Source organism: Pteronotus mesoamericanus, unplaced genomic scaffold, assembly GCF_021234165.1.
Source record: "Pteronotus mesoamericanus isolate MK-2021 breed Mesoamerican mustached bat unplaced genomic scaffold, CSHL_Meso_final contig_72, whole genome shotgun sequence".
Lineage (NCBI taxonomy): Eukaryota > Metazoa > Chordata > Mammalia > Chiroptera > Mormoopidae > Pteronotus > Pteronotus mesoamericanus.
The window spans coordinates 1413864-1440309 of record NW_026555242.1 but is presented as its reverse complement, the minus strand read 5'-3'; the positions used below and the strand labels follow the sequence as shown (position 1 = coordinate 1440309).

Here is a 26446-nt window from a genome sequence, read left to right as displayed (position 1 = left end):
ACTTTTATTCATGAGCAGGGGAGGAGGTTGGGTCTGGGCTCTCAGCGTGGCATCCAGGGTACTTGCCTGGCCCTTTCGGCCCCTTTCTGGAAGCTCCTATAGGATATGGAGATCAGAGGTGGGAGGCTGCCTCTGGGTCCTTTAGCCTCTCCCAAGGTAGGCTGAGGTGGGTGGGGCTGGGGCCAAGGGTGGGGAGGGGGCCGGCCTTACATGTGTGCACAGAACTGGAAAAGGAGAAAGAAGAAGGCCACCACCAGAGTGCTCACCAGGATATGATGGAAGAACCTGGAGCTGGAATCTGCTGGATAAGGAAGGGGGAAATGGGGACTCTGGACTCAGCTCCAAGGTCAGCTCTCCTCCAGGCACTGGCAAGGAGGAGACCCCTTCTCAAGCTTCTTCATACCTGAGTTAACAAAGATGACAGGTTTCTCTCCAATAAACTGGGCCAGAGCCAGGAGCCTGGCTTGGTCTGAGTCTGGATAATCAAAGAAGTCAGGTCTGTCTATGAAGAGTGGAGACTCTGCTCCCAGGGTCATCTTCGCACTCTCCGGCCTAGGTGCTGAGGACCCAGAGCACTCCATGACAAGGGCCAAGCGGACCCAGGCCCCCCACCCCGAAAGGCAGAGGCAGAACCAGGGCCCTGCCAGGTCACGCAGGCCAGGTAGCCTTAGCGTGTCTACGGAGGGGCTTGATTTTGTTCCAGGAACCTCTCGAAGGTCAGATGAGCTCTCCACAAGAAGGCCCATGCTGGATGGGGTGGATAGGAGAGAAGTGTGGAAAGCAAAGAGAAAGGCTGAAGCTCGGCCTCCCAGCCTCTAAGGGGGCATTGACCCTTCCCCTGCCCCAAGCTTTCCTCCTTCCCACTGTTCTCAGGGCCACTTCCCACCTGTTTCTATGGCCCCCAGCCCAGCCAGCCACAACCACACCCTCGCCCACTGCCACAAACTCATGACCCCTCCACTGCTGTGACAGGGGTGGTGGCTCTGCGATGTCACAGCCCAGAGCCATTGTGACCACACATTCTGGAGTGAGGGGAGAAAGTGCTGGAGCTTGGAACCCTTTCACCAACCACTGCAGAACTAGAAGGGAAGAGGTTGGGACCCACGGAGCCTTCCATCCTTTGGAATGAACAGTGTGGCAACCTCAGAATTTAGAGACAGGAGGGATTTGGTGGGTATAAGGAACACTGCATTTGTATAGAAAGCACAGGTGTTTTTTTTTGTTTTGTTTTGTTTCGGGGTTTTTTTGCATAGAAGGTGGGGGGCAAGGCCAAATACCTTCAGTTACCCCTTCGATCAACCACAGGAACATTTATTGAGCATTTATTACTATGCTAAGTACTTTGCGTAGATTGACTCACCTAACCATCACAACCCTATGAAGTAGGTACTACTGCCCTCACTACACAGAGGAGGGAACCAAGACACAGATGGGCAAAGTAATGTGGGCAATGCATACATCCCATGGGTGTTATCTTCCTCCTTGAGGCTCCCTCTCGCCTTATGATCCCAAATTGAGGGGAACCGACCTTTCCTCCATCCCAAAACCCTTTCTCTTGGTGCTTGACCAACGATGATACTGGGGTTAGAAACCAGGAGAAATAATAGGATTTTCCCACTAGGTGGCAGCAGTGCCCACAACTGTCGCCCTGGCTGTTTTCCCCCTTCTCCCAGGAAGACACAGCTCCCCAACTCCAGGCCCCTTCACCCCTCTTCCCACAGGCCGCATCAGGTGCTTCAGGAGGAGGTATTGCGATTGGAATGGCAGGCATCAGGGTTGTCAAGAGGAAGCCCGCAGTCCATCTCTCAAGGCAGCTCTGTCAGTCATGCACTGAGCTTTTGCAGGCTTCCCTCCCTGGGTGGTCTCCCACGAAGGGCCATCCCAATTCCCCTTTTTAGTACCCAATTTTCTCTTATTTGTTACTTCCCAGCAACCACTTTCACTCCTGCAGGGTGTGTCTGCTTCAAAGAGTTACTTCCCCTCTGATGGGCAGGTCGGGCTATCTGTCACAGATGTGTCCTGCCTACCCAAGCCCAAGGACACTTCAGGGTCTCCTTGGTTTTATTACACAGATGCCTGTTCATGTGTGAGGTCCTCTGCTCTACGGATAGAGTCTCTCTCCTCCACTGGATCCGCACCCCTCATTGTTCCTGCCCTCGTGGCTGCCCACCCATTCTCCTCAGAGCAACACTGGGAGGCACTTGCCATGTTCTGCTTCCTTAATAAGAAGGAAGCTCAGGGAGAAAAGGAGGAAAGAGGAGGAAAAGTAACACTTTGGGGGCCTCTTATGGAACTGGCTCATGTGGGCCTCTCCTCCCTATACTTATCTCTTCTAAGAAAGAGGAAGTGAGCTAACCAAAGTCACAGGCATGTAATGGGCATCAGGGACTCTATCTTGTTCCTGGCTCTGGACCAGGGCCTTGGCCCCACGTGCAGCTGCTCCTGAGGGTTAGCTGAGAGAAAAGGGGTTCAGAGCCTTTGGCCTTTGGAGTAGATTTTGCAGTTTCCTCAACTTCCTCAAAAGAATACAGCTTCCCTCTCTACCAGAAAAGGTCCTTTTTAGTCAAGCACTGAATTATCCACTTGTTTACTTTTTTAAAAAGTATATTTTACTGATTATGCTATTATGGTTGTCCCATTTTTTTCTCCCCTTCATTCTCCTCTGCCCTGCACCCCACCTCCCACCAGCATTCCCCCCAATCTTAGGTCATGTCCATGGGTCTTCTGTGTAAGGTCTTTGGCTTCTCCATTTCTTATACTATTCTTAACCTCCCCCTGTCTATTTTGTGCCTACCATTTACGCTTCTTATTCCCTGTACCTTTTCCCCCTCTTCTCTCCTTTCCCCCTCCCCACTGGTAACATTCTGTGTGATTTCCATTTCTGTGATTCTGTTCCTGTTCTAGTTGTTTCCTCAGTTTGTTTTTGTTTTTGTTTCTTAGGTTCAGTTGATAGTTGTGAGTTTCTTGTCATTTTACTGTTCATTGCTTTGATCTTCTTTTCTTTAAATAAGTCCCTTTAACATTTCATATAGTAGGGCTTGATGATGATGAGCTCCTTTAACTTGACTTTATCTGGGGAGCGCTTTATCTCCCTTTCCATTCTAAATGATAACTTTGCTGCATAGAGTAATCTTGGATGTAGGTTCTTGCCTTTCATGACTTCGAATATGTCTTTCCAGCTCCTTCTTGCGTATAAGGTTTTGTTAGAGAAACCAGCTGATAGTCTTATGGGAACTCCTTTGTAGGTTACACTCTCTTCTCTTCCTGCTTTTAAGTTCTCTCCTTATCTTTAATCTTGGGTAATGTAATTATGATGTATCTTGGTGTGTGTTTCCTTGGGTCCAACTTCTTTGGGACTCTCTGAGCTTCCTGGATCTCCTGGAAGTCTATTTCCTTTGCCAGACTGGGGAAATTCTCTTTCATAATTTGTTCAAATAAGTTTTCAATTTCTTGCTCTTTCTCTTCTTCTTTCGGCACTCCTGTGATTCAGATATTGGAACGCTTAAAGTCCCAGAGGCTCCCAAGCCTCTCCTCATTTTTTTGAATTCTTGTTTCCTCATTCTATTCTGGTTGAATGCTTATTTCTTTCTTCTGTTCCAAATTGTTCATTTGAGTCCTGGTTTCCTTCCTTTCACCATTGATTCCTTGTATATTTTTCTTATTTCACTTTGCATAGCCTTCACTTTTTCTTCTATTTTGCAACCATACTCAACCATTTCTTTGAGCATCCTGATTACCAGTGTTTTGAACTCTGCATGTGATAGGTTGGCTATCTCTTTGTTCCTTAGTTCTTTTTTTTTTTTTTTTTTTTTTTTTTTTTTTTTTTTTTTTTTTAGTTTTGAACTGTTCTTTCATTTAGGCCATATTTCTTTGTCTCCATACATCTGTTATGTTGTAAGGGGCAGAGCCTTAGGTATTTGCCAGGGCAGGGCAGCCCTCTTCACTGTGTTGTGGGGCTGTATGTGGGGAGGGGTCAGAGTGGGAACAATGCTACTTGCTCAGCGCTCAGCTGGCTTTCAGTTACTCCCCCCGCTACCCACAAACCAATTGGGCCCTTCTAGTGATGATTCCTGGGTGAGTCGGTTTGTGTATGTTCTAGGACCCCGTGGGCCTCTCCAGTGGACTCTCCTGTGAGGCTGGGAGTTTCTCCTGTTGCCACAACTCCCACAGGCTTTTATGGCCAGAGGTTTTGAGGCTTTCTTTTCCCATGCTGGAACCCTGGGTTGTACAGTCTGTCTCACTCCCCAGTTGTTCCTCCCAGTTTACCCGCATGCAGATGTGGGGTTGCCCAGTCCTCCAGTTGCTGCCTTGCTGAACGTCCTCTCTGCCCCTCCTACCGATCTGAATGAATGTTTCTTCTTTTACTCCTTGGTTGTCGGACTTCCATACAGTTTGATTTTCTGGCAGTTCTGGTTATTTTTTGTTTTTAAATTTGTTGTTGTTCTTTTGGTTGTGCAAGGAGGCAAAGTGTATCTACCTATACCTCCATCTTAGCCAGAAGTTCATTCATTTATTCATCCAACTATTGAACAAATGTATTGAGCTCCTACTGTGTGCTGGGCTCCACATGTGGCTTAGATAGAAATCACCAGGGCCTGCTCTCTGCCCTCAGGGTGCACAGGGGAGAGAACTTGTGGATGCACATCATTAGAGTACAGATACACAACCCCTAAGGGACTGGCTACACTTGCTGTCTCTGCTTCTTCATGTAGAATGTATTTTTCAACCCCTCCAGACCTGACTTTGTCCACACCACTCCACTGAAGCCACTCTTGCCAGGTCCACCAATGACCACATAACTTGTCAAACCTAATGTTTACTTCTCTGTTCATTCTGTCTGCCTCTCAGTGTCCTGAACCTGCCTGCAGGCTCTGGGGCCAAACTCACTGATTTTCAGGACTCCTTCTCTAACCAGCTCAGCCTTGAACCTTCTCTTTTCTATCTATACTCTCTTTCCCTAGGTGATTTCATCTAGTCTTGTGGCTTTAAATACCATCTCTATGCTGATGACTCACAAATGTATATTTCCAGCCCATCCCTCTCCTGTGAGCTCCAGACTCCTCTATCCAAATTCCTGCTTCATGCCTCTGCACATCCAAAAACATCTCAGACTAAATAGACCCCAAATGGAGCTCTTGATTCTCTTACTCCAAACTTCATCTTTCCATCACAGCAAATGATTTCATGGTTCCTCTATATACTCCGCTCAACACAAAAGTCCAGGGTTAGGAGATCCCTCCTTGTCTCTCTCCTGACAAACTGATTACCAAGAGCTGCTGGCTCAATTTCCAACATAAATCTCAAATCCATTCACTTCTTCCCCCTCTCCAGTTCTGCTCCCCCTTGTTTAAACCAACCCCACGTCTCACCCAGCTTTTTGTAACAACCTGTGGGCTGATTGATCTGTGTTCACTCTTCCCCCAATGAGAACAAACCAGAAAATGCACATCCACTCTTTAAAATCCTCCAGTGGCTTCCCGTGGCTCCTGGCTGAATTCTGAACTTCTTACCCTGACCTGCAAGACTCACCCAGCTCTGTCCACATACTCTCCTTGGCTCTCTCCAGGCTCCCCCTTCCTTGACACACTCCAGCCTGGTATGCACCTCTGCCTAGGATGCTCTTGCCCCACAGTTGACCTGGCTAAATCCTCCTCGTTTTTCCAGTCTCAGCTGAGACAACACTTCCCCTGGGAAGTGCGCCTGAGATCCCACACCTTGTGACTGTCACCCATCTCTGCATCAATCTCACTGAATGGGACTTGCCTGTTATCTATCTCCACACAAGGCTATGAAGCCAGAGATCATTGATCTAGGTTGTAGTCTTACCACCACAATATATAGTAAGTATTTGATAAATATTTATTGACTTAATGGATGGATGAAAAGCCTTTCCACCTCTTGACAAATCAGGGCTCAGCACAGTCTATTTTTCCCTGTAACAAGGCTCTCTGGAGGGTGCTGCTGGGTCTGAGCTAAGCCCCTTAAGAAAACTGTAGTGGAGGATGCAGGACTCCAAGGCTCTTGCCCAGCTTACCCCTTCCCCTCACTGCAGGCCCAAGTCTGCTTTTGGCAAAACCCACCAGCTCCAGTCCTGGATGGCATCTCCCTTAGCCCTGTCTCCTTTCTTGTCCTGGAGAGCCCTAAAGGAAACCTAATGGTTGCCCTTACTTAAAAAATACATTCCTTTAATGTTTTTGAATAGGTAACATGCACATGGTTGAAAATTCAAAAGCTATAATATTATACACGTTGAAAAAGAATTCTCACTTATTCCTGCCTTACCCTGCCTCGCTGCCATGTTCTCAGAGGTCACCATAGTTACCACTTTCTTGTGCAGCCTTCCCAAAATAATTTATGCACAAATAAACTTCATATATAAATGCTTTCTTCCCCAACTCAAATGGAAGCATTCCATACGTGCTACTTTGTACCTTACTTTTTTCAGTTAACATGAGATTGTGAAGATGATTCAGTACAAGTACATGAAGTGCCTCTTTCTTTGCCATGGCTGCACACTATTTCAATGCCTTAAATTGTGTCATTACTGATTTAACTGGTAACTTGTGGACATTTAGGTTGTTTCCAATATTTTGCCGTTGCAAATAACCTTGAATTTCTATTATTTTGCTAATGGGCCAGCATATCTATAGGATAAAATCCTAGAAGTGGCATTTCTTGGTCAAATACTCTACATATTTGTCATCTTAGTATATCCACTGTCAGACGGGCCTTTGCACAAATGCTGTCCATTTACCCATAGACTCATCAACATTGTGTGTTACCAGATACTTTGAATTTTATCATTTGATACATTACAAAGATAATCTCAGCACAGTTTGACTTTGCGTTTCTGTCTTTTAAAAAATTGTATATTAAAAAATGCACATCACAATATATCTTAACCATTTTCAATCATACAGTTCACGTTGTTGTTGTGCAATGGCATTTCTCTTTTAAATCGCAACATTTAGTGATGCCAACTTAGTGCCAGGCCCAGCTTGAGGCAGCCTCTGCCCCCTGGTGGGGGTGGGGGACAGACAGGAATGTAAGCAGGCATGACAAACCAGTGGCACCAGAGCTGAGCCTGAGATAGCACTGGAAGCTGGGGGCAGAGGGGGAATGTTCCAGGAAGGTTCCTAGGATGAGGTGACTCAGGACGATCCCTGAAGGAAGAAGTTCCTCCAGACAGAGCAGCTTGTGTGAGTAAAGGTCCAGTGGCCTGAGAGAGCCAGGTGTGACCTAGGAACTGCAAGTAACATTCCTGAGAGCCAGCGTGAGGAGCCTGCTGATGAGATCAGATAAGTCAGGGTCTTGGACTGAGAGGCCTTGGAAGCCACTGTGAGGGCTTTGGGGGATGGTAGGTTTGAGGAAAAGGAGAGCAAAGATCAAAGGCTGGGGTTAGACTGGCAGGTGTCAGGGTTTAGGTGAGAAAGGGCAGACTGCTGAGGAAAGACTGCAGCGCTCTGGGGCATTCAGTGCGAAGCCCGGCGCTCCTCCATACCTGCGGAGACAAAACTGGAGGCGGGAGGGGGTGGGGTGAGGAGGGTAGGTTTCTCAGGGAAGTCTTCCCTGAGAAAGGGACACACGCCTTTGGGGGTGGATTGGGTCACGAGGAGAGACACCTGAACACCCAAAGGCAGGAGTGGGAAAGCCACAGCCTTGGACCTCTTTCTTCTCTCACTTACTGCGAGATCCCCTAGCTGAGCTTAGGGACCCTGAGATCCCAGGCCAGCAACCGCAGGCGGTCAGAACTCCGTGTCCTGCTCGATCCTGGGTCACTGCGCATCTCCAAGCCCCGCCCCTCAGGCCCCGCCTCTAAAGATGAGGGGCGTGGTGGGCGAGACGCCCTCCTCCTCCCTCAGCCGCAACTCTCTGTTGGGGAGGGGCGTGAGTTGCATAGGGGAAGAAGGGGGGAAAGCGGGAGGGGGGCGAGAGAGAGAGAGCCCGAGAGAGAACCGGCGTCGCCATGGCAACTAGGCTGGTGGACTGGTCCTGGAGACTCTGGAGGGAGGGAAGGAGAAAGCGAGGGAGTGGGCATCGTGGGCTCCGCGCGGGGCCAGGGACAGGAGCCAGGTTCTCCGGAGAGGAGTTAGGGAACACCGGGCAATTCTCACTGTTGGTTCCTGGTGACGCAGTGAGCTCGTGTGTTTGCGAGTGTGTGCATGCGAAGTTTTCCGAGGTGAGTGTGTCAGCGCGCGTCTGGGTTTGTGCATGTGTGTGAGAATGCGCACGTGGGCCCAGGCGTGTGGGAGGGAGTGCCCGTGCAAGATGCGGATGCTAGCCTGCGTGCTCGTGACTTGTGTGCGTGCACTCGTGTGCTTCCCTAAGTGTGTCCCGGCGGGCGCCGGCGGGAGAGTCCGTCCCCTCCCCAGCCCTGTCCGTTCCTCCCCGCCCCACGCCGCCGGCGCCGGCTGCCTCCGCATCTCCACCTCGCTCACCCCCTCCTCCCGCACTTTCTCCGGCTCTCCCTCCCTGCGCACAGCCGGACTCCACGCTCTTCTCGCTGGCCACCCTAGGAATCGCCACCGCCCAGCTTGCACCCGTCGTCCCCCAGTCCTTGGGCACCTGTTGGAAGCACTGAGACAGGTGCAAGGGGCTGGATCACCAGGGGCGAGGGTGAGGGCGTGTGCGTTAGCCTGCGTGTGCCTCGGGGGGGGGGGGGGGTTAGCTCGCTCGAGGCTGCAATTTCTGGCTCCTCTGGAGAGCCAATCTCAGAAGGAGGCATTTTAGGGGGGAATCTCAGCTTGGGCTGTAGCGGGTGAGGGACCAGGCAGGCAGGCACGCAGATCCTGGGACTGAATGGAGAGTGGGAAATGAATGTCTAGAGGGGTGGGTGACACCAGGACCAGACAAGCGCCTGCTGCAGAAGGATGATGGATAGAGCTTCAGGAAGACAGAGGAGACCTATGAGGCGGCTTCTGGGAGGATGCAGGGCCCAGAGTCAGACAGAAGCCCAGAATGAGGGGCAGGAGCTGGGAATATGACAAAGGGACAATCTGGAGGTAGGTGGGCAAGGCTGAGGTGGAGCCATGACCTATGTGGGTGAAGTGAGTTGGCAGCCCAGCCCTTGTGGAGCAAGGCTGGGGGCCTGGACGACCTACGCCTCCTGCCTGCCCATTAGCTGGCACTGGCTGACCTCTTCCTCCACACCTAGAAAGGGAGGTCAGAGACTGTGGTGGTTTTCAACTGGCCCTTAGCCAGCAGACTGTAGGTATAAAGAGTCTGTGGTGGGCTCACGCACTCGAACCTCCCTCCTCCCGGACAGGGGTGCTGCATGAGGGGCCGCAGGGGCGATCGCATGACCATCAACATCCAGGAGCACATGGCCATCAACGTGTGCCCTGGGCCCATCCGGCCCATCCGCCAAATCTCTGACTACTTCCCCCGCCGGGGACCAGGACCTGAAGGGGGTGGTGGGGGCTTTGGGGGGGGCCCTGCTCGGCTGGCCCCCCTGGCCCTAGCACCCCCTGCAGCCCTCCTTGGAGCCACCACGCCTGAGGATGGAGCTGAAGTGGACAGCTATGACTCGGACGATGCCAGTGAGTCCAGGGGCCTGAAGGGCCGAGGTGCTAATGGGGGCCTCCAGGCTTGCGGGAAGGGGATGGGGCCCTGCTGGCTGTGTGTTTGGGGGGGAGGCGACGGGGGGGCACTGCCACTACAGCTGCAGCCAGTATGGAGATGACAGCTTCAGCAAGGCTCAATATTCAATATTTCTGCTGAGACAACCACCCACACAGCCCCAGTTGCGGCTCAACCCGGAACCCAGACACACACACACAGGCTGACAGATCCAGACATACACCTTCACAGGCAGCACGTTCAGCTGGCCTGCCCACAGGCCTCTCACACACCTGTTTTTACACACTGACTAACGCTACCTCTTCTCTCTTCTCCAGCTGCCCTGGGCATGCTGGAGTTTGACCTTCTCTATGACCAGGCCTCCTGCACTTTGCACTGTAGTATCCTCAGGGCCAAGGTGGGTATTCCTTATCTCCCAAGTCCCAGCCCAGTTTGCCTCCCAGGGGGGAGGGGTGGGTTTCCATCATCCCTTCCTCTCTCCAGACTAGCCCCCTGTTCCCCTCCATATGTACCGTTCTTCTTGGCTCTCCACACCCCAAGGATCCATTCAACAAGACTGAAGGCTGAGAGTTCACAGTCCTCTTCTCTCCCCTCCTCTCCAGGGCCTCAAGCCCATGGACTTCAATGGCCTGGCGGACCCCTACGTCAAGCTGCACCTGCTGCCTGGAGCCTGCAAGGTAGTAGCTTCTCCCACCCCAGCCAGACCCGGCTTGTGGATCTGATCCTAACCTTTCCTTGCTTTTAGCCTCTGTGGGTCAAGGGGACATGTATTGAGTACTTTCATCCCCGCACCTCAGGCCAATAAGCTAAAAACTAAGACTCAGAGGAACACTCTGAATCCTGTGTGGAATGAGGACCTGACATACAGTGGAATCACAGATGATGACATCAGCCACAAGGTGCTCAGGTGAGGGACCCAGCCTCCCTGTTACCAAGGGTTCCAGCTCAGCACTAACTCTTGGACAGCTATCATTGGAACCTTCTTTGGTTGTTCTACCTCCCATTAAGCCCCTCTCAGAGGCTCAGATAGAGTCAGCGGGCCCCATCCCCTTTGGCAGCAGGCCAGAATGTTTCCCTGGCGTTCCTACACCCAAAATATCTCCTCCTGCTCCTCCGACAGAGGACTGCCCTCTTTTGACTGGTCAGGTTCATTATTCCTAATCTTTGCCTGTTCTCTCTTCTACCGGGCAAGTGCTCCCTGCTTCCTGCTTCTTTTCTGCCACCCTAAATTCCACTCGTCACTTGAGGTTCTGCTGCATCCAGAAAGGATTCCTTGGTCACCAAGAGCCCTTTTCAAAGCCTCTGACTAAGTCAGACCTATGCAGTGGAGCTCTGCCCATTCTGTTGTCTTTGTCATCCTGACATCTCTAAGGAGTGAAGTCTTAAGGGACAGGAAACTTGCTCAGTCATTCTGGGAGGTGGAGTTGTGGGGAGAGTAGTCCCTGGTAGGGAATGAAGGGCAGCAAAACCAAGGCCCCTGGGAGAACTTTTTCTTTGTTTTTGGGCAATAGGGAGCCATGGAGGAGTTTGCCTCAGGGTAGGGTATAGTCAGGGCTGTGTTTAGAAAGGTCACCTTGGTGTTGGGCGTGAGGTGGACTGGAGGGGAGGAGAAAGGCAGAAACCAGAAAGATTGGCCCCATATTTCAGATGCTAAAGAATGAGGATTCAATCACTTTCTGAATGCTCAGTAGTACCCAGCCCTGGGATTTGCATTTTTACATTTCTACATTTCACTTGATCCTTATAATAGCTTTAGGAGGTGGGTAATCATTATCTCCATTTTATAGATAGGAATTGAGGCTTCAGGAGGCTGACTTACCCAAGGTCACTCAGTTGCTAGTAAGTGGAAGAGCAGGGAATTGAACACCCCTAAACACAGCTACTCGAGTGTCACAGCAGAAGGAAGTGCAGGGGGCTGCAGAAGGGGGTGATAGAAGTAAAAGCAACCATTTCTTATATCTGGCCTCATGAGTTTCTCCTAGGCCAGCTCCCTGCTCCACGCAGAAAAGGATAGGAGCTCCAGAGGTGGTATGGGTACCTTGTCCGACTGCCCCAAGCTTCCTCAAGGCCCTTCTAGCTCTTACATCCTGAATCCATCTGTGACCCACATCCACCAGTGCACACCCTGTGCACATTCAGTGGGATCCTGCGCACAGGCCCTGAAAGGAGGCAGGATGTGGAGGGTCCCCAAGATTTGTGAGGGCTTCCTGAAGTAGCTGAGCAGATCCTGATGGACCGGGGACAGGCGGGACAGCTGTAAAGTGAGGGGCAGAAAAACAGGGCAAATCAAAGCATCCTTCTCAGATGCTAGGCCTGGTGCTCACCACATAGCCTGTGAGACAGCCCATTTTACAGGTGAGGTGTAGAGTATTTAAGGCAGAGCAAGACCAGCCTCAGGTGCTCAGGGTTCCATCAGAGGTCCTTTCTCACTAAAGCGGGGCTCAGGTACCCCGGGGGCTCTGACCTTGCAGTTCCCCACCAGGATCTCCGTGTGTGATGAGGACAAGCTGAGCCACAATGAGTTCATCGGTGAGATCCGCGTGCCGCTCCGCCGCCTCAAGCCCTCACAGAAGAAGCATTTTAATATCTGCCTTGAGCGCCAGGTCCCGGTCTGTGTGGGGCTGTAGGGCGCCAAGGGGAGGGGGCCCTGGGGAGGCCAGGTTCCCAGAATCTTTTCTTTGCCCTCTCAGCTGGCTTCACCCTCTTCCATGTCGGCAGCGCTGAGGGGCATCTCCTGTTACCTGAAGGAGGTAAGGCACCTCACAGGGACCAGTCTGGGGGGGAGGTGGCAAAGATGCAGGCTGACCTCTGTGTCTGCCCTGAAGCTGGAGCAGGTGGAACAGGGGCCTGGGCTGCTGGAAGAGCGAGGGCGCATCCTGCTGAGCCTCAGCTATAGCTCACCTCGCCGGGGGCTGCTGGTGGGCATCGTACGCTGTGCCCACTTGGCTGCCATGGATGTCAACGGCTACTCTGACCCCTATGTCAAGACGTGAGCCCTCCCCATGTCCTGAGGCCCACCCTCCCATCCCCAGGGAGCCTGACCCCTGCCTCATCCTCCTCGGGGGGCCTGGCCCATCCCTGACCACCCCGCTCCTCCACCCGTGCCCCACCTCCTTGGCAGGTACCTGAGGCCGGATGTGGATAAGAAATCCAAGCATAAAACAGGTGTGAAGAAGAAGACTCTCAACCCAGAATTTAATGAGGTAAATACGGCAGGGACCAGAAATCATGTTGTGGGGGAAGGTGATGGGGCCGGGCAGCGCCTCATGGAAGGTGTGGTCTGCCCTATCCCAGGAGTTTTTCTATGAGATAGAGCTCTCAGCTCTGGCCACCAAGACTCTGGAAGTCACAGTCTGGGACTATGACATTGGCAAATCCAACGACTTCATTGGTGAGGAAGGAGTCCTCCGGGTGGTGGTGATGGAAGGCAGATTGGCATGAGACAGGGCCCTGATTTTGCCTCTACTGCTCCCCAGGTGGTGTGTCCCTGGGGCCAGGCGCCCGGGGAGAGGCCCGGAAGCACTGGAGTGACTGTCTGCAGCAGCCAGACACAGCCCTGGAGCGCTGGCACACCTTGACTAGCGAACTGCCCCCTGCAGCTGGGGCTCTGCCCTCAGCCTGAGCGGTGGAGCAGCTGCCCAGCACCGACCCCTTGGGGCTGGGTCCAGTACTTAACTTTCGCACGAGTGTGTTGCACGTTTACAACGGGGTGGATGCCCTACCCCACACTACCTGTCTTATTTTGTGAGAGTCTCTGTGACAGTGGGTCTGTCTTCTTGTGAGGGACTGTGAAGATCTATATTCACATATGCAAACTTCCTCCTGCCTGACTTGCTACTACATGCAAATATGCAAACCACCCAACCTGTGCACACCTGCAGGTGGAGTCCTGCCAGGACTCCCTGCCCCACGGTCCCGGCTGCTGCTCCTCTCTCCTGCCTCTCCATGCTGCCCCGTGCCCCTCCACCCACAGGGAGGAGGTCGGATTAGGGGGGGTTTGAAGGAGGACAAAGTTTTGAAAAAAGAAAAAGACAAAAACCAAAAAAGAGCCACTCCTTTAATATAGAACCTTCTTTAAAAACAAAACAAAACACCTAGCCCTGTATAGCTGCCCTTTTAAATAGGGGGTGGGGTGCGGGGGAACCACAGGGCCTCTGCCTCTCCCAGAGGGGGCAGATGTTCCCAGCCACTCATTTAAAATAACCATCCCCAGGATGGGGCCAGGATGTGAGGGCAGACCCCTGTCCTCCCAGGAGGAGCCCACTTTCCAGGGGGCATTTGTGCATGTTTACGCCTGTTTTGATTGTGTCAGCGGCCGCAGCATGGCAACTGGGCGTCAATAAATGTTTCTGTGGAAGCTAGGGGCTCATGTGTGCTGGCACAGGGGGCGCTGAACAGGGGCTTGGGGGGAAGGGGTCACTCCGGGATGTCGATTACCAGGTCATCATCCCCGTCCAGGGCGTCATCCCCGCTGCCAGCATCGCTGAACATCTGCCGAGGGACTGCGCTCAGGATTGTGGGAGGGGGCATCTTAGGGGGTGGCAGTGGGGCTAGGGCTGCCCCCACCCCAGCCCCAGAACCCCGGCTGGGGAAAGTCAGCGGCCCTCCCACAGGGCAGTCGGGGGGTCCCACCGTCATCTGCAGCAAGGAGGGAAAAAACACAGGGAGGGGCTATCAGGGAGGAATGGGATCTCCAGGAGGCTGGCACTGCCACTTAAGGCAACTGTGGGGGATGGCGAAGGGGCAAAGGCTCATTCAGAGGGTCCTGAACACAGCTAGGCCAGCTATGCTGGAATCCGGGGGCCTGCCCACCTTAGCCCCTTTGTCTCAAACCAGCAAGTGCCTGGGGGTAAGGGGTAGCGATGGAGGTGGTGATGAGGGTGGTGGTGGGGCTTCCAGGAAATCAGGAGGGAAAGGCTAGGCCCTGCCCTCCCCAGGGTGGCTCCTTGGCAGCCCCTGTGAGGGCAGTCAGAGCCAGGGTCAGAACAAGCCTGGAGCGCCTGCCTGCCTGCCTGCCTCTGGGCACCTCCGGTACCACTTGCCATCACTGGCCTCCTCTCCTTCCTCCTACTGAGAGACTTACTGGTTTGGTGGAAGGCAGCCTAAGGTCTTTATTCCCTGCTGCTACGTAAGGCTTCCTATGTCTGGGACGGGCCCTTCCTTGGGATCCCCACAGTCACTGGACCAGGCCAGGCTGTCCTCTGAGCTCACCTGGACTACGGTACCGGCCGCCCAACTGGATTCCCTGCCTTCAGCCTGTCCCAGATCCAGCTCCTCCTTCACACTGCAGCCAGAGTGAGCTCTCTAAAACACAAATCTGAGCCTGTCATTCCTCCACTTGAGGGCCTCGGGCTCCTTACTGCCCCTGGGACAGGCAGTGCTGTGTGCCTGACAACAGGCCAGTCCCTCCACTTGGAATGTTCTTTTCTATTTGTCAAAAGTCCTGCTTTTTCCTTTGTGGCTGGGAAGTGGCCTCTGTCCTGCCCAATCCTCCAGCCCCACCCCTGCCAGGTCCTTACAATCCTCCCCACAGAGAGGTCTGTGGGCTTCATGCTTTGCCTGCGACACAAACTGAGCATCTACTAATGGTGATTTCCATTAATGATCTCTGATCATTCTGACCACTCTGGGAGAAAAGATCATGGGCCACAGGAGAAAACTGACACTGCCAGGTCCCCACTGGGCAGTGTCCAACCTGGCCCTGGGCTGGGGCTGGCAGGAATGCTTAGGCGTGGCCTTCTCAGTGGCCCTTGTGATTGCTTCAACCCATTCGGCCCTCATGGCCCACTCTCTGCTTCTCAAGGAATCCCACCCTTACTGCTTTCCTGGGGTGGCATGGGGGGCCAGAGTGGGTTTTCAGTTAGGGTCAGCACCTCAGGGTACAGGTGTCTGCCAGGACTGATGACACAGAAGACTCAGCTCTGAACAGCACCCTTGCACCCACTATCAGGCACCCATGTGCCCATACAGGAGCAGACACACATACACAGCTGAAAAAAAAACAGTGACATGAGGACTGTCCCCCTCCTCTGGCTACTACTCTTGATCGCTACTCTAGTTCCCATGTCCTAATATGCTTGGGCTTACTCAACGGCCTCCTCAGGTGAGCAATATAGGAGCTAATGTTTATCTATGGCTTGCTATGGAGCAGGCACTGGGCTAAATTTTCTCTCCCTTAACTCATTTTATGATGACAATGACCCCATGGCCCCATGAAAAGAGAGCTTAAGTTAAATAACATACCCAAGTCACACAAAGGAGCTGGGATTCAAACCCAGCCAAGTCTGACCAAGGCCCAGGCTCTTAACTGTCCTGCTTCAGTCTCACAGCTTTCCCTCCTCTCCTCAGACTGCTCCTACCAGCCTCCTCACTCCACGTCACCCAGAAACTTCAATGACCCGCACTCCCTTTACAGACCCTCCAGATTCTGGGCATCAAAGCTTTCTCTGATCCCACCCTAGCTTATCTTTCCTATGTTGTTCTCTCTTATCACTCCTGCTCCAGCCCAAACAGCACTTTGTCATGTCCTTTGTCTTCCTTCCACCACTGCCTCAGCCTGCAATATCAAAATCTCACTTACCCTGTGCTCAAATGCTACCTCTTCTTTGAGGCCTTTCCCAATTTATGCCCTTCCCCAAGCACAGCAGCTGATTTGGGACTCTCTCCCAACCAACATTTTCTGTCCTGCATGCCCAGAACTTAGCTCCCCAACACTCCTCTACTTGAGGGCCCAACACTTCAGAAAACCTCAAGCCGCCATGCCCACGCCCATACCACACCTCTACCCAGCAGCTCCCGGCTTTGCTGGCCCGTGCCATCTCCACCAACCTGCCCTAAAGGCCAGAAACAAAAACCCTGCCTGCTAAGTAGAGCGAAGGGCCAGTATACCACCAATTCCTACCCATTTTTCAGCCTTAGGGGCCAAGGTCACACAGGGAGTAGGTGGGAGAGCTGGGATACAAACTCTAGAACCCATACACAGCACTATCATAGACATGGCATCCCATTTCACTTCTGGCTCCAGCACCTTAAGTCAGCAGTTCACCCAATTTGAGAGCTGTCCATCTTGGTACCTATTCCACTTTGATTCAGAGCTGGAAGGGCACTGCGCCTTCTGTGTCCTCCTGTTTTCTGGTGCTAAGTGTGCAGACCTCTTCTCTTCTCCATCCATGCTCTCACCTGCTGATCGTATCCACCTCCATGCTGATGACTGTCAAGTATGTACTCCACGGGGCCCAGGCTCATGTCATCCAGTTGTCTCGTTGGCATTTCCTGACAGCATCTCAGCATGTCCAAAATCAAACTCCTCATCTTCTCTCCCAAATCTGTTCCTCCCAGTCCTTACTTCTTCAGTTGCTCAGGCTAGAAACCCTGGTGTCATCTTGACTTCTTTCTCATAGCCCACATTAGTCTTCCTGTGGCTCATTTCTAAACAGACCTGTGATCCACTGTTCACCCTCTCTACCGCTGTCCGATTTACTGCAGTAGCCTCCTCACCGGTCTTCCAGTTTCTATCCTGACCCAATTCCCTTCCTCTCCCCAGTCTCTTCTCCACAGGACAGCCAGCACTTCTGTTAATGTAAATTAGATCAGATTCTCCCTCTGCCCAATCTCTCCAAAGGCTCCCTATTCATTCATAGTGCAAGCCAAAGTCTTTACACACTTATAAGGCCCTACACAATCTTGCCCCTCAGTTACTTCCCTGAGACCTGCTTTCTGACGATTCTCCCCCTCTGACTTTCATCCAACCACACTGGACTCCTTCCTGGTCCTTGAACAAGCCCAATATGCCGCCCTCCCAAACCCCCTGATCCTGCACTGGGCCTTTGCACTGGTCATTCTTCCTGGCTGAGAGACTTTTCCAGAGAGCCATTTGGCTTGTTCTCATTTTGTTTAAATCTCTGACCAAGTAACATCCCAGGCAATCCAACCATAAGTATCAGCTCCCATCTATTCTGGGTGCTTCCCATCCACTTTACCTACATCATTTTTCTGCATTAATATCTATTTATCTTGCTATTTTCTGCCTATCTTGCTAAAACACCAGCTCTGCGAAGGCAGAGATTTATCTGCTTTGTTCACTACTTCATCTGCAGCACCCAGAACAGTGCCTGGTACATAGAAGACACTCCATAAACACTGCTGATGACATGTAGTTTGATCGCTCACTTTATAGACACAGAATCTGAGACCTAGAGGGTGAAAGAGCCCTGCTCAAGGTCCCATAGTTGTAATTGGTACAGCCTTGACCTGATTCTAGATCCCATAATCCACCCCTCCTTCTGGGGATGCCTGGCATCACAGGACACCTGGGAAAATGAGCCTGGCCCCCAGTCACACTGGAGCAAGGTAAGGGTAGGACCCTAAGCATCTTTACTGAGTCCCCCAAGGCTGGTTCTGCCCCTGGCTTACGTCCACATTAAGCCTGTGAGCCAGGACTTCTCTAACCCACCCCTCAGTACCTAGCCCTGGGCTGGGCCCCCAGTAGCCCCAAATCAATCCTTCACAATTCTTGGACAGGCACCCAGCCCGTCTTGAGCCTCCCTCAAAGGGCTATCCTTCTGCCATCCTGACCCCTCCCTAACATCCCAATATGAGGGTACCTTGAGTTTCCGGGGCAGGCGGGGCCGTTTCTCCCGCTTGGGCCTCAGGGGGCTGGGCTCGGGCAGCTGCAGGGCCAGGTAGTCAGAAGGGAATGGGGGGTAGGGGGGGGAAGCCAGCTGCAGGTGGGAGTGGGGGGATGGAGATGGGAAATGGAATGGATGGGTGGGGAGTGAAGGGAAAAAAATGCAAATAGGAAGAAGAATGGAAAAACAAGAGATGGTGATGAGTGTGGCTTCTGAGAACAGAAGGGGATGGGACAGCAGCCGGACTTTGTCCTGGGGTCTGCTCTCCTCAGTCATATCTGTCCCCCATTCCTACACCAGAGGGAACTGGGCAGCCCGGACTCACACCCCTCTAAGGGATGCTTGCTGGCCACACCCAGACTGATGCCCCCAGAGCTGGGCCGGCTTCTCCCTGAGGCCTGGCCCCTCTGCCCAAATGATGCCCACCTTCGTCCCAGGCATCATAGTTACCATTTCCAATCCTTAACCCCAACTCACCGAGCTCAGGTATGGGGAGGGGGCCCCGGAGGTCTGAAGGGGAAACCCTGTTGAAGGAGGCAGAGAGAGGCTTGAGGGAGAGGGGGCACCCCCCATCGGAGGGCTTCTCTTCCTGGAGAAAGGACAGGAGAGGGGGTCAGAGGCAGCTGGGAGGCCCAGGAGCCCCTCCAACCCCATCCCCAGAGAAGAATGATGGCTTCTTCTCACCTCTTGGGGGCTGGCGTGTCTGACAACTTGGGTGTCCCCTCTGTCTCGCTGTTATCTGAAGATGCAGTGGCATCTGAGTCTGGGGGGGGGGGAGGGCAGGTCAGTGGAGGAGGTTCCTGTATACTTCACAAGAGTATAATTTCAACCCTATGGAAGGGCTTCAGGGAGTCTGATTCTCCAGTCAGCGTGCAGAGCTGTTCTGGGGAGCCAACAAATTCCCCAGCTCCTTAAATATGTCCTTTACAACTGACTTTCACAAACACTTCCTGTCCAAGCTCCTCCATGATAACACATTTGTTAAGCACTTACTTGTGCCAGACTCTTACCAGGCACTTTACCTTCATTGCCCCTCCTTGTCTTCATAGTCATCCAGGAAGGAAGGTGAACACCTCACCTCCACTTTCCAGATGAGGTCACTGAGGCTGAGAGTAAGGTGTAGGACTGGACTTGAACCCAGGTCTCTGACTCCTTGACCATTTCATGTTACTACTCCTTATTTGCCCCTAAGCTCCCTTCAGCTTCTGCCTCTGCTCGACTCTCTATATGGAGGGTCCTGTTAATCTACCTCTCAAATATCTCCTACCTTTATCCACTGCCCCCTGTTCCAACTGCCACAAGGTCAAGCCACCTCCTTCTGGTGTCAAAATCACCTAAGCAATCTCAGCACTCCTGTAGCACACTGTCCGCTCCAACTCCAGAATGACCTAAAACAAACCTCATCACATCTGAAGTGCTTTTTAACATGGCCTCGACCTCCCTTTCCGACTTTCCAACCACACTGTACACTTCACATCATGCCAATCAATTTCTTAAAAAAAAAAAAAAAAAATTTGGCCTTGGCTTGCGTGGCTCAGTGGATTGAACGCCGGCCTGTGAACCAAAGGGTCGCAGGTTGGATTCCCAGTGTAGGGCACACGCCAGGGTTGCGGGTCAGGTCTCCAGCAGGGGGCGCACAGAATGCAACCACACATTGATGTTTCCCTCTCTTCCACTCTCTAAAGATAAATAAAATATTAAAAAAGAAATTTATTTCCCAGTTCTGTGCCTCCACTTAGAAGGTCCATCATTCATTTGATAAATAACTGCTAGATTTGATATATGCCTTTCTCAATTTCCTGGCTCTGATATGTCCTTCAACAAGCAAATTAATATACTTGTCTAATCATTACTGTACACCTGATACTAATATAATGTTGTATGTCAATTGTAACTGAAAAAGAAAAAAATGGAAGAAAAGCACAATTGAATGCCACCTCCGTAAGAAGTCTCCCAGAATCCAGTTAATTGCTGGCTCTTTCAGAACTCTGTTCTCACTTGCCATATTTTCCTCACACTGTGCTAAAATGTTTCATGTGTGGGTATTTCCTGTACCAGACTGTGGGCTTCTCTGGGATAAGTGGTGGCTTACAATGTGTAGCTCTTACTCCTCATATTTATTACACTGACCCTGAACATGCTAGTTCTCTCATGCATCCTCTCCTGAAATCTCCCTAGAGCAGAAAGTTAATTGGAATACCTCAGGGAAGGAAGAAGCTGGCAATGAGAAGCCAGAATAACAGCCAAACATTTGCTATGACCTAAATGGGCTAGCTTCTACCTGCTTCTCTGACCTCATTTATCATCTACTAGCCTCCTATAATATGTAAGCAAATGGTGTTGTGTGTTTCAATAGAACATAATTTACAAAAGCACGTAGCTTGGCCAGATGTTGTTTCCTCACCCTGCTCTGGATGAACGTTTCAGGGTACCACAGAGAGAGGTGATTTTATGTGAGATGGCTTTTGAGGGTCCCACCCTGGAACAGGGGCACAAATGTCAACTATAGGGGTTTTTCAGGCTGCGTTTCTCAACTCATTAGGAGGTCATAAAATCAGTTTATTGGTTTGCAACCAACACTCAATTAAAAAAAGAAAAAGCAGTCTAAAAAGTATCAGAAAAATTTGTGTACAGTGATCTTAACATTGTTTCATTAATTTTTGTTTTATAAGTATGCACTTAGGGACTTGGTTGTGATGTAAACTATATTATTGATTGTAAATATGGTCTCAAAAAAAGTTTGAAAGCACTGCTTTATGTACTTTAGCCCTTCTGCTCTTCAGACAACCTGGTCTTCCGTTACCTCAGAGTACTTGCATTTTATTATATCTTTTAATATTGGTTTCTTCTTCTTATCTAGGTCCCAACTCAAACACTACTTTCTATAAAAGAGCTTTCTTGAGCACTCTATTGAGACATTGCCTGCCACCTGCTTTTATATGGTCTGCAAACCAAGAAAAGCTTTTATATTTCCAAATGGTTGGGGGGGGGCAAAATAAAATATTTTATGTTGCAAAAATTCTATTATATTCATATTTCAGTGTTCATAAATAAAGTTTTACTGAAACACAGCCATGCTCATTTATTTACATTATCACCTTTGGCTGCTTTTGTACTACAACAGCAGAACTGAGCAGTTGTGACAGACTGTATGGTCTGCAAAGCCTAAAATATTTGTCATCTGGCCCTTTACAGAAAAAGTTTATCAATCCCTGCTCTACCGCAATCACTACCACATAACCCTGACTTTAGTCCTTTCAAATCTGAAATCCTAATTTCTTGCTTACTTGTTATCCCCAATTAGAATACAAATTCCAAAAGACTTTGTCCATCTTGGTCACCACAGTTCTCTCCTGTGCAAAGTACAGTGACTAAAACACAGTAGATGTTCAATAAATACTTGACTGAAAGAATGGTAGAGGTGAAGGGCAAGCAACTAGGCTTAAGAACCACTGGAAACTGTTATCAGTCTCCACAGCCTCAAAGGAGGGGCCCACGAAGCTTGCCGAAGTGACAGGAACCATGTCCTCCACCAATTTTTCATGACCTTGCTCACCAGAAGAGTCTTCATCTACGTTCTCGTACTGCAGAAGTCGGTCTAGGAGGAAACTGAGGAAAGAGGCAGAGAGAACTTGAGTGTTTATTCCAACCTCAACAATGTTCTCCTGGGCCCTTCTCCCTTCTAGCTGGCCCGCTGGATCCTAGCAACCGCCCCAGGCCAGACCTGTATTTTGTGATCCCATTCCCGGATGGGGTCCGAAAGTTGAGCAACAAGAGCCTCATTACCCGCAGGCCTCCCTTCTCACCCTCTCCCCTCTACCAGCGTCTCACCTCTTGTCCCGCGACACCTTCAGCAATTTCCTCTGTGCCTTCCTCAGTTCCTCCTGAAAGCACTCGTGTTCCTGTATCACAGTCAAGATGCGCGCTGAGCGGGCGGTGGTCCGTAAAGGGGCCCGGAACCCGGCTTCGGCTCACCCCTACCTCCCCACCCCATCACTCACGTAGATGAGGAACTTGAGCTTCCGCTTCAGGTTCCGGTATTTCTTCTTGTAGTCCACCTCGCCGTCCGCCGGCCCATTCATGATCGGCCCCGGGAGCAGCGTCTCAGCACTGGAGTCCCGCTACCCCGGCACGGTTTAGCCCGGTCTCTCACGCCTTCACTTCCGGAGACTGTGTCCTCTGGAACTACAACTCCCGGCGTACCGCGCACCCAGGGACCGTAACCACACTGGCTGCCCCCTCCCAGGGAATACCGGAAAAGAAACCTTGTTTAGAGGTGCTACGCTAAAGATGGTGTCGCTGCAACGCAATGATGTCACAAAGATGGTGGACGCCGGAGGGCGCCCTCACTGATTCTAAATGTGCTCAGGGATTGGAAGCCACAAGACTTGTCCCCATGGGATTCCTAGTTTTCAGGAGACATCTCTCCTTTTTCTTTTGTCTTTCGAAGTCGCAGCGGCCTAGCTGACCCGGGACCACGGATGGAGGCAGAGTCGCGGATTGATTACGTTACACCCACAGGTTGATACGCCGAATCAGTTTCTAACGAGAATTAAGAAAAAACCAAAAACGATTGGTTCTAAGAAAAGGAAGGAGCCACGAGACCCTCCAACTGCCCGGAAAAGCAAGTTGTGTCTGGCAAAGTCCTTGATCCAAGCGGCCCTTGACGGAAACCCAACGGTCCTTTCCCTCACGGCGCCACGACACTACGCGTGCGCAAGCATCTGTCAGACGCGCCGACGGAGGCCGAGAAGAAAAACGCGGGAGCCACCAATCCCGGTTGGAGCAAAATGGCGCGAGAGAACGAGATGCAGGAGTTCACTCGTATCTTCTTTGGAGGCCGCCCGGACCTTAGGTGCACTGGGGATTGGGGTTGGGGTTGGAAAGGGCAGGGGCGGAACGAGGACTCCGCCTTGACACATGTCTCCGCAGCACGCTCACGCACTCCATCGTGAGGCAGAGGTTCTTAGTTCACACCGGCCGCGACCGCCTGGATCCCGAGGAGAAGCAGGCACTGAAGCGGCTAGTGGAGGAGGAACTGTTAAAGATGCAGGTGTGGGCGCTGAGACCCCGTCGCGGGCAACAGGGTTTGTTCCCAAGGAGTGGCCTGAGAGGGGTGTGGCAGAACACCACCTCGATACATTTTGCCCTTTTGATGCACAAACAGGTGGATGAAGCGGATGCCAGAAAAGAAGGGCTAGATCTTGCCAAAGAGGCAAAGAGGCCTCCAACCCCCTGCAGTGACCCAGAGAGAAAAAGGTTTCGTTTGAATTCAGAGTCAGGTTAGTGCCTCCTGCGTAGTTGGTTCATTCAGAGTATTTACTGTGCAGGTATTATGGCCCAAGCAGGGGTATCCAATCTGCGGCCCACAAGCTGCCTGCAGCTCAGGATGGCTAGGAACGTGACCCAACACAAAATCATAAATTTACTTAAAACATATTTTTTTTGTGATTATGTGTCACAATGTATTTATTAATGTGTGGCCCAGAGACACCAAAAGGTTGGACACCCCTGTCCCAAGGCATTGGACGAAGGTGTGAGGCCAGTGAGTCAGGAACCAGGAAGGGTGGACTGATAGCTGTTTCCTTCTGTAGTTTCCTTCATCTGTCAGAGTTGGAGGCAACCTATCTCAAGTGGAGGGAGAAGGGACAGTAAGAACCTGTCCCAACCTTCTTTTTTCTCCACATTCCAGAGTTCAGCGGTGCAACCTCCAGTCCAGACTGCTTCAGCCCCTCAGCAAAGAATGGGATGGCAGCAGTAGTCAGTCCAAAGCAAGCCTCAAAAACAGCTGAGAGCAGCGATGGGGAAGAACAGCAGAGGGACCTAACTGTAAAGATTGGATTAGAGAAGGAGATGAAGGAGAGCTCTGAGGAGGAAGAGAGCTCTGCTAGAACAAGTAAGGTTAGGAAAGAGGAGAGCAGTGAGGAAGAGAATGATGGGGAAAAAGAGTCCAGAGGTAGGACTAGGGAGAAACCTGTGACAAGAGACAGGACCCAGTGGAAGGGTGGCAAAAGGCAAAGTGAAAGCAGTGAGGAGGATGGAAAAGACAGATGGAGGAAGCTGAAACCAGCTACTAAAGGCACTGGAACGTCAGCCAAAGTGGAAAATGGAAAGACAGCCAATGGTGAGGCAAGTGATTCGGAGAGGGAGAATAATGACACTGAGGCAGAGGGGATCCCCAAGGGAGAGAGAAACTGCTCTTATAGGAAGAGCTCCAAGAAAAGCAGGATGCAAGGTTCTTCCTCTTCTTCAAATGGCAGTCCGGATCCCAAAGGTGGGAAGGTGAGGGTGAAGGTGGGGTGGAAGACTATAATTAAGAACAAGCAGGCACCAGGCAAGATTTCAGCCAATAGGAAGCAGGCCATGGAGGAGAATGAGGACAGTGAGGAGGAACCTGCCCAGGGGACAGGAAAAAAAGGTGCTAAAAGCCACCAGGAAAAAGAAAAGGAGTGTGAGGGAGAGGAAACCCTAGCCAAGAAAGAGATCAGAGAGGAAGAGGAGGACTGGAAACCTAGAGCTTCGAGCAATGGGAAAAAGTCAGCTTGGGAGGAGAGGAGTGGTAAGCAGAAAAGCATGACAGCAAGAGTGCTAGGAAACTGGGAGGACAGAGAGGAAGAGAAGGAAAAAGCAGCAGTAGACAGTGGGGATAACAGTTCGGGAGATGAAGAGCCCCTGGTCGGGAGGAAGAACAAGGACAGGACTCAGTGGAAGGGTGGCAAAAGGCAGAGCGAAAGCAGTGAGGAGGATGGGGAAGACATACGGAGGAAATTGAAACTCGCTGCTAGAAGTACTGGAAAGTCAGCCAAAGTAGAAATTGGAAAGACAGCCAATAGTGAGGCAAGTGACTCGGAGAAGGAGGTGAGTGACAGTGAGGCAGCGGGGACTCCCACGGGGGAGAGGAAGAACCGCTGTTACAGGAAGAGCTCCAAGAAATGCAGAACACGAAGCTCTTCCTCCTCTTCTTCCAATGGCAGTCCAGAACCCAAAGGCAGAAAGGTGAGGGTGAAGATGGGGTGGGAGACCACAATTAAGGGAAGAGGGAGACCTGGCCTCAAGCCCAGGTGGTCTCGCCTTCAGCTGTTTTTTCCTTGCCAGGCTGGTCATCGTGGTGAGGACCACCCTTCTGTGATGAGGCTAAAGCGCTACATTCGGGCCTGTGGAGCCCATCGCAACTACAAGAAACTCCTGGGGTCCTGCCGCTCACGCAAGGAGCGCCTGTGTATCCTCCGGGCAGAGCTAGAAGCTCTGGGCATGAAGGGTGAGGCTGGGTATGTTGTGGGCGCTACAGGACAGGGCCTCGGCTGCTGGGGAGGAGAGTATCACAAGCCTCTCTGCCACAGGTAACCCTTCTTTAGAGAAGTGTCGGGCTCTGAAGGAGCAGCGTGAGGAGGCAGCTGAGGTGGCCTCCTTGGACATTACTAACATTATCAGCTGTTCAGGTAAGGGGGCTTCTTCCTACTCCCCAGAAACAGATGGGGCTTGTGCTTTCTCAGACAACTAATCTACTTCCTCCCCCAGGTCGGCCACGCAGACGCACAGCCTGGAACCCTTCAGAGGCAGCCACCCCTCAGCAGCTATACCGCCGGACCCTGGACTCAGATGAAGAGAGGCACCGTCTTTCACGCCCAGACTGGTCACATATGCGTGGCATCATCAGCAGTGATGGCGAGAGTAACTGAGCTCCTTCATCTACCAGAACGGACTTAGACAGTTGTAGAAAGCACACAAATATAACACTCCCCCGCCCCCTGCCTCTGGCCAATCAATCCGCTCAACTGTGTGCCCACACTGAGCAGAAGCACTTTCTTCCAAGATTTGCAACTCCTAGGGACAGAGTTGTTCGGATCCTACTTCTCAGCTTCACGTTGTCAGTTTAAAGTGCAGTTTATTTTTTAAGACTCAATAAAGGCATGTTTGAATTACCTCATCAAAACTAATCCCTACTCTCACCCCTCTGTACTCTGGGCCACGAAGCTGAGAAGTGGCCATTGTCCTCGTGCCTACCCCTAGTCTGGTTCCCTTTAACATCCCTCAGGTTCTTCAAAGAAGTCCCAGCTTTTAGATCCTGCCATCCAGTCTGCCTTCAGGCTCTGCCAGAGGAGTGTGGCTACTATCCTCCATCCTCCATCCTGACCAGCATGCTTCTGATCCTCCTGCCTAGTTGGAAGGAGCATCTGAAAAAACTGGCCTTAAGAATGTGAAGCACAAAATGAAATAACTTGGGGACAGCTGGTGTTTAT

At 51.5% G+C, this 26446-nt stretch overlaps 4 protein-coding genes across 6 annotated transcripts; 2 read left to right on the top strand and 2 right to left on the bottom strand.

Moving 5' to 3' along the window:
- Positions 1 to 41: 41 nt before the first annotated feature.
- Positions 42 to 950, bottom strand: CUNH16orf92 (chromosome unknown C16orf92 homolog). The gene is made up of 4 exons (XM_054582787.1): positions 887 to 950; positions 404 to 559; positions 211 to 298; positions 42 to 96 (listed from the first exon to the last, which is right to left on the bottom strand). The coding sequence occupies exons 1-4, from the start codon at positions 948 to 950 to the stop codon at positions 42 to 44; spliced, it is 363 nt and encodes a 120-aa protein (XP_054438762.1).
- Positions 951 to 9265: 8315 nt separating this feature from the next.
- Positions 9266 to 13201, top strand: DOC2A (double C2 domain alpha). Its single transcript, XM_054582817.1, has 10 exons — positions 9266 to 9539; positions 9897 to 9976; positions 10182 to 10256; positions 10377 to 10486; positions 12062 to 12188; positions 12270 to 12329; positions 12405 to 12568; positions 12701 to 12782; positions 12874 to 12970; positions 13056 to 13201. The coding sequence occupies exons 1-10, from the start codon at positions 9275 to 9277 to the stop codon at positions 13199 to 13201; spliced, it is 1206 nt and encodes a 401-aa protein (XP_054438792.1). The 5' UTR covers positions 9266 to 9274.
- Positions 13202 to 13546: 345 nt separating this feature from the next.
- INO80E (INO80 complex subunit E) lies at positions 13547 to 22353 on the bottom strand. Of its 3 annotated transcripts, none has more exons than XM_054582724.1 (7): positions 22208 to 22353; positions 22038 to 22108; positions 21763 to 21815; positions 18891 to 18969; positions 18684 to 18795; positions 18183 to 18299; positions 13547 to 14217 (listed from the first exon to the last, which is right to left on the bottom strand). In XM_054582724.1, the coding sequence occupies exons 1-7, from the start codon at positions 22286 to 22288 to the stop codon at positions 13996 to 13998; spliced, it is 735 nt and encodes a 244-aa protein (XP_054438699.1). In that variant the 5' UTR covers positions 22289 to 22353; the 3' UTR covers positions 13547 to 13995. The 3 variants fall into 3 exon arrangements, with proteins under 3 accessions (XP_054438699.1, XP_054438700.1, XP_054438701.1); XM_054582725.1 differs by having other exon boundaries at positions 18183 to 18248; XM_054582726.1 differs by lacking the exon at positions 18183 to 18299 and having other exon boundaries at positions 13548 to 14217.
- Positions 22354 to 22633: 280 nt separating this feature from the next.
- On the top strand, positions 22634 to 26405 carry HIRIP3 (HIRA interacting protein 3). The gene is made up of 7 exons (XM_054582723.1): positions 22634 to 23061; positions 23139 to 23259; positions 23374 to 23488; positions 23899 to 25202; positions 25302 to 25464; positions 25547 to 25645; positions 25725 to 26405. The coding sequence occupies exons 1-7, from the start codon at positions 22997 to 22999 to the stop codon at positions 25883 to 25885; spliced, it is 2028 nt and encodes a 675-aa protein (XP_054438698.1). The 5' UTR covers positions 22634 to 22996; the 3' UTR covers positions 25886 to 26405.
- The last annotated feature ends 41 nt before the right edge of the window (positions 26406 to 26446 follow it).

Coding starts and splice junctions, on each gene's coding strand:
- CUNH16orf92 (XM_054582787.1), bottom strand. CDS start 950: ATGAGTTTGTGGCAGTGGGCGAGGGTGTGGTTGTGGCTGGCTGGGCTG. Junction 560..886: donor GCTGGGGGCCATAGAAACAG/GTGGGAAGTGGC, acceptor CTGGGTCCTCAG/CACCTAGGCCGGAGAGTGCG. Junction 97..210: donor TTCCAGTTCTGTGCACACAT/GTAAGGCCGGCC, acceptor CATATCCTATAG/GAGCTTCCAGAAAGGGGCCG.
- DOC2A (XM_054582817.1), top strand. CDS start 9,275: ATGAGGGGCCGCAGGGGCGATCGCATGACCATCAACATCCAGGAGCAC. Junction 12,189..12,269: donor GCCTTGAGCGCCAGGTCCCG/GTCTGTGTGGGG, acceptor TTGCCCTCTCAG/CTGGCTTCACCCTCTTCCAT. Junction 12,569..12,700: donor TCTGACCCCTATGTCAAGAC/GTGAGCCCTCCC, acceptor CCTCCTTGGCAG/GTACCTGAGGCCGGATGTGG.
- INO80E (XM_054582724.1), bottom strand. CDS start 22,288: ATGAATGGGCCGGCGGACGGCGAGGTGGACTACAAGAAGAAATACCGG. Junction 22,109..22,207: donor AGCTCAAGTTCCTCATCTAC/GTGAGTGATGGG, acceptor ACTGTGATACAG/GAACACGAGTGCTTTCAGGA. Junction 18,300..18,683: donor CCTCCCCATACCTGAGCTCG/GTGAGTTGGGGT, acceptor TCCCACCTGCAG/CTGGCTTCCCCCCCCTACCC.
- HIRIP3 (XM_054582723.1), top strand. CDS start 22,997: ATGGCGCGAGAGAACGAGATGCAGGAGTTCACTCGTATCTTCTTTGGA. Junction 23,489..23,898: donor TCGTTTGAATTCAGAGTCAG/GTTAGTGCCTCC, acceptor TCCACATTCCAG/AGTTCAGCGGTGCAACCTCC. Junction 25,465..25,546: donor AGAAGCTCTGGGCATGAAGG/GTGAGGCTGGGT, acceptor TCTCTGCCACAG/GTAACCCTTCTTTAGAGAAG.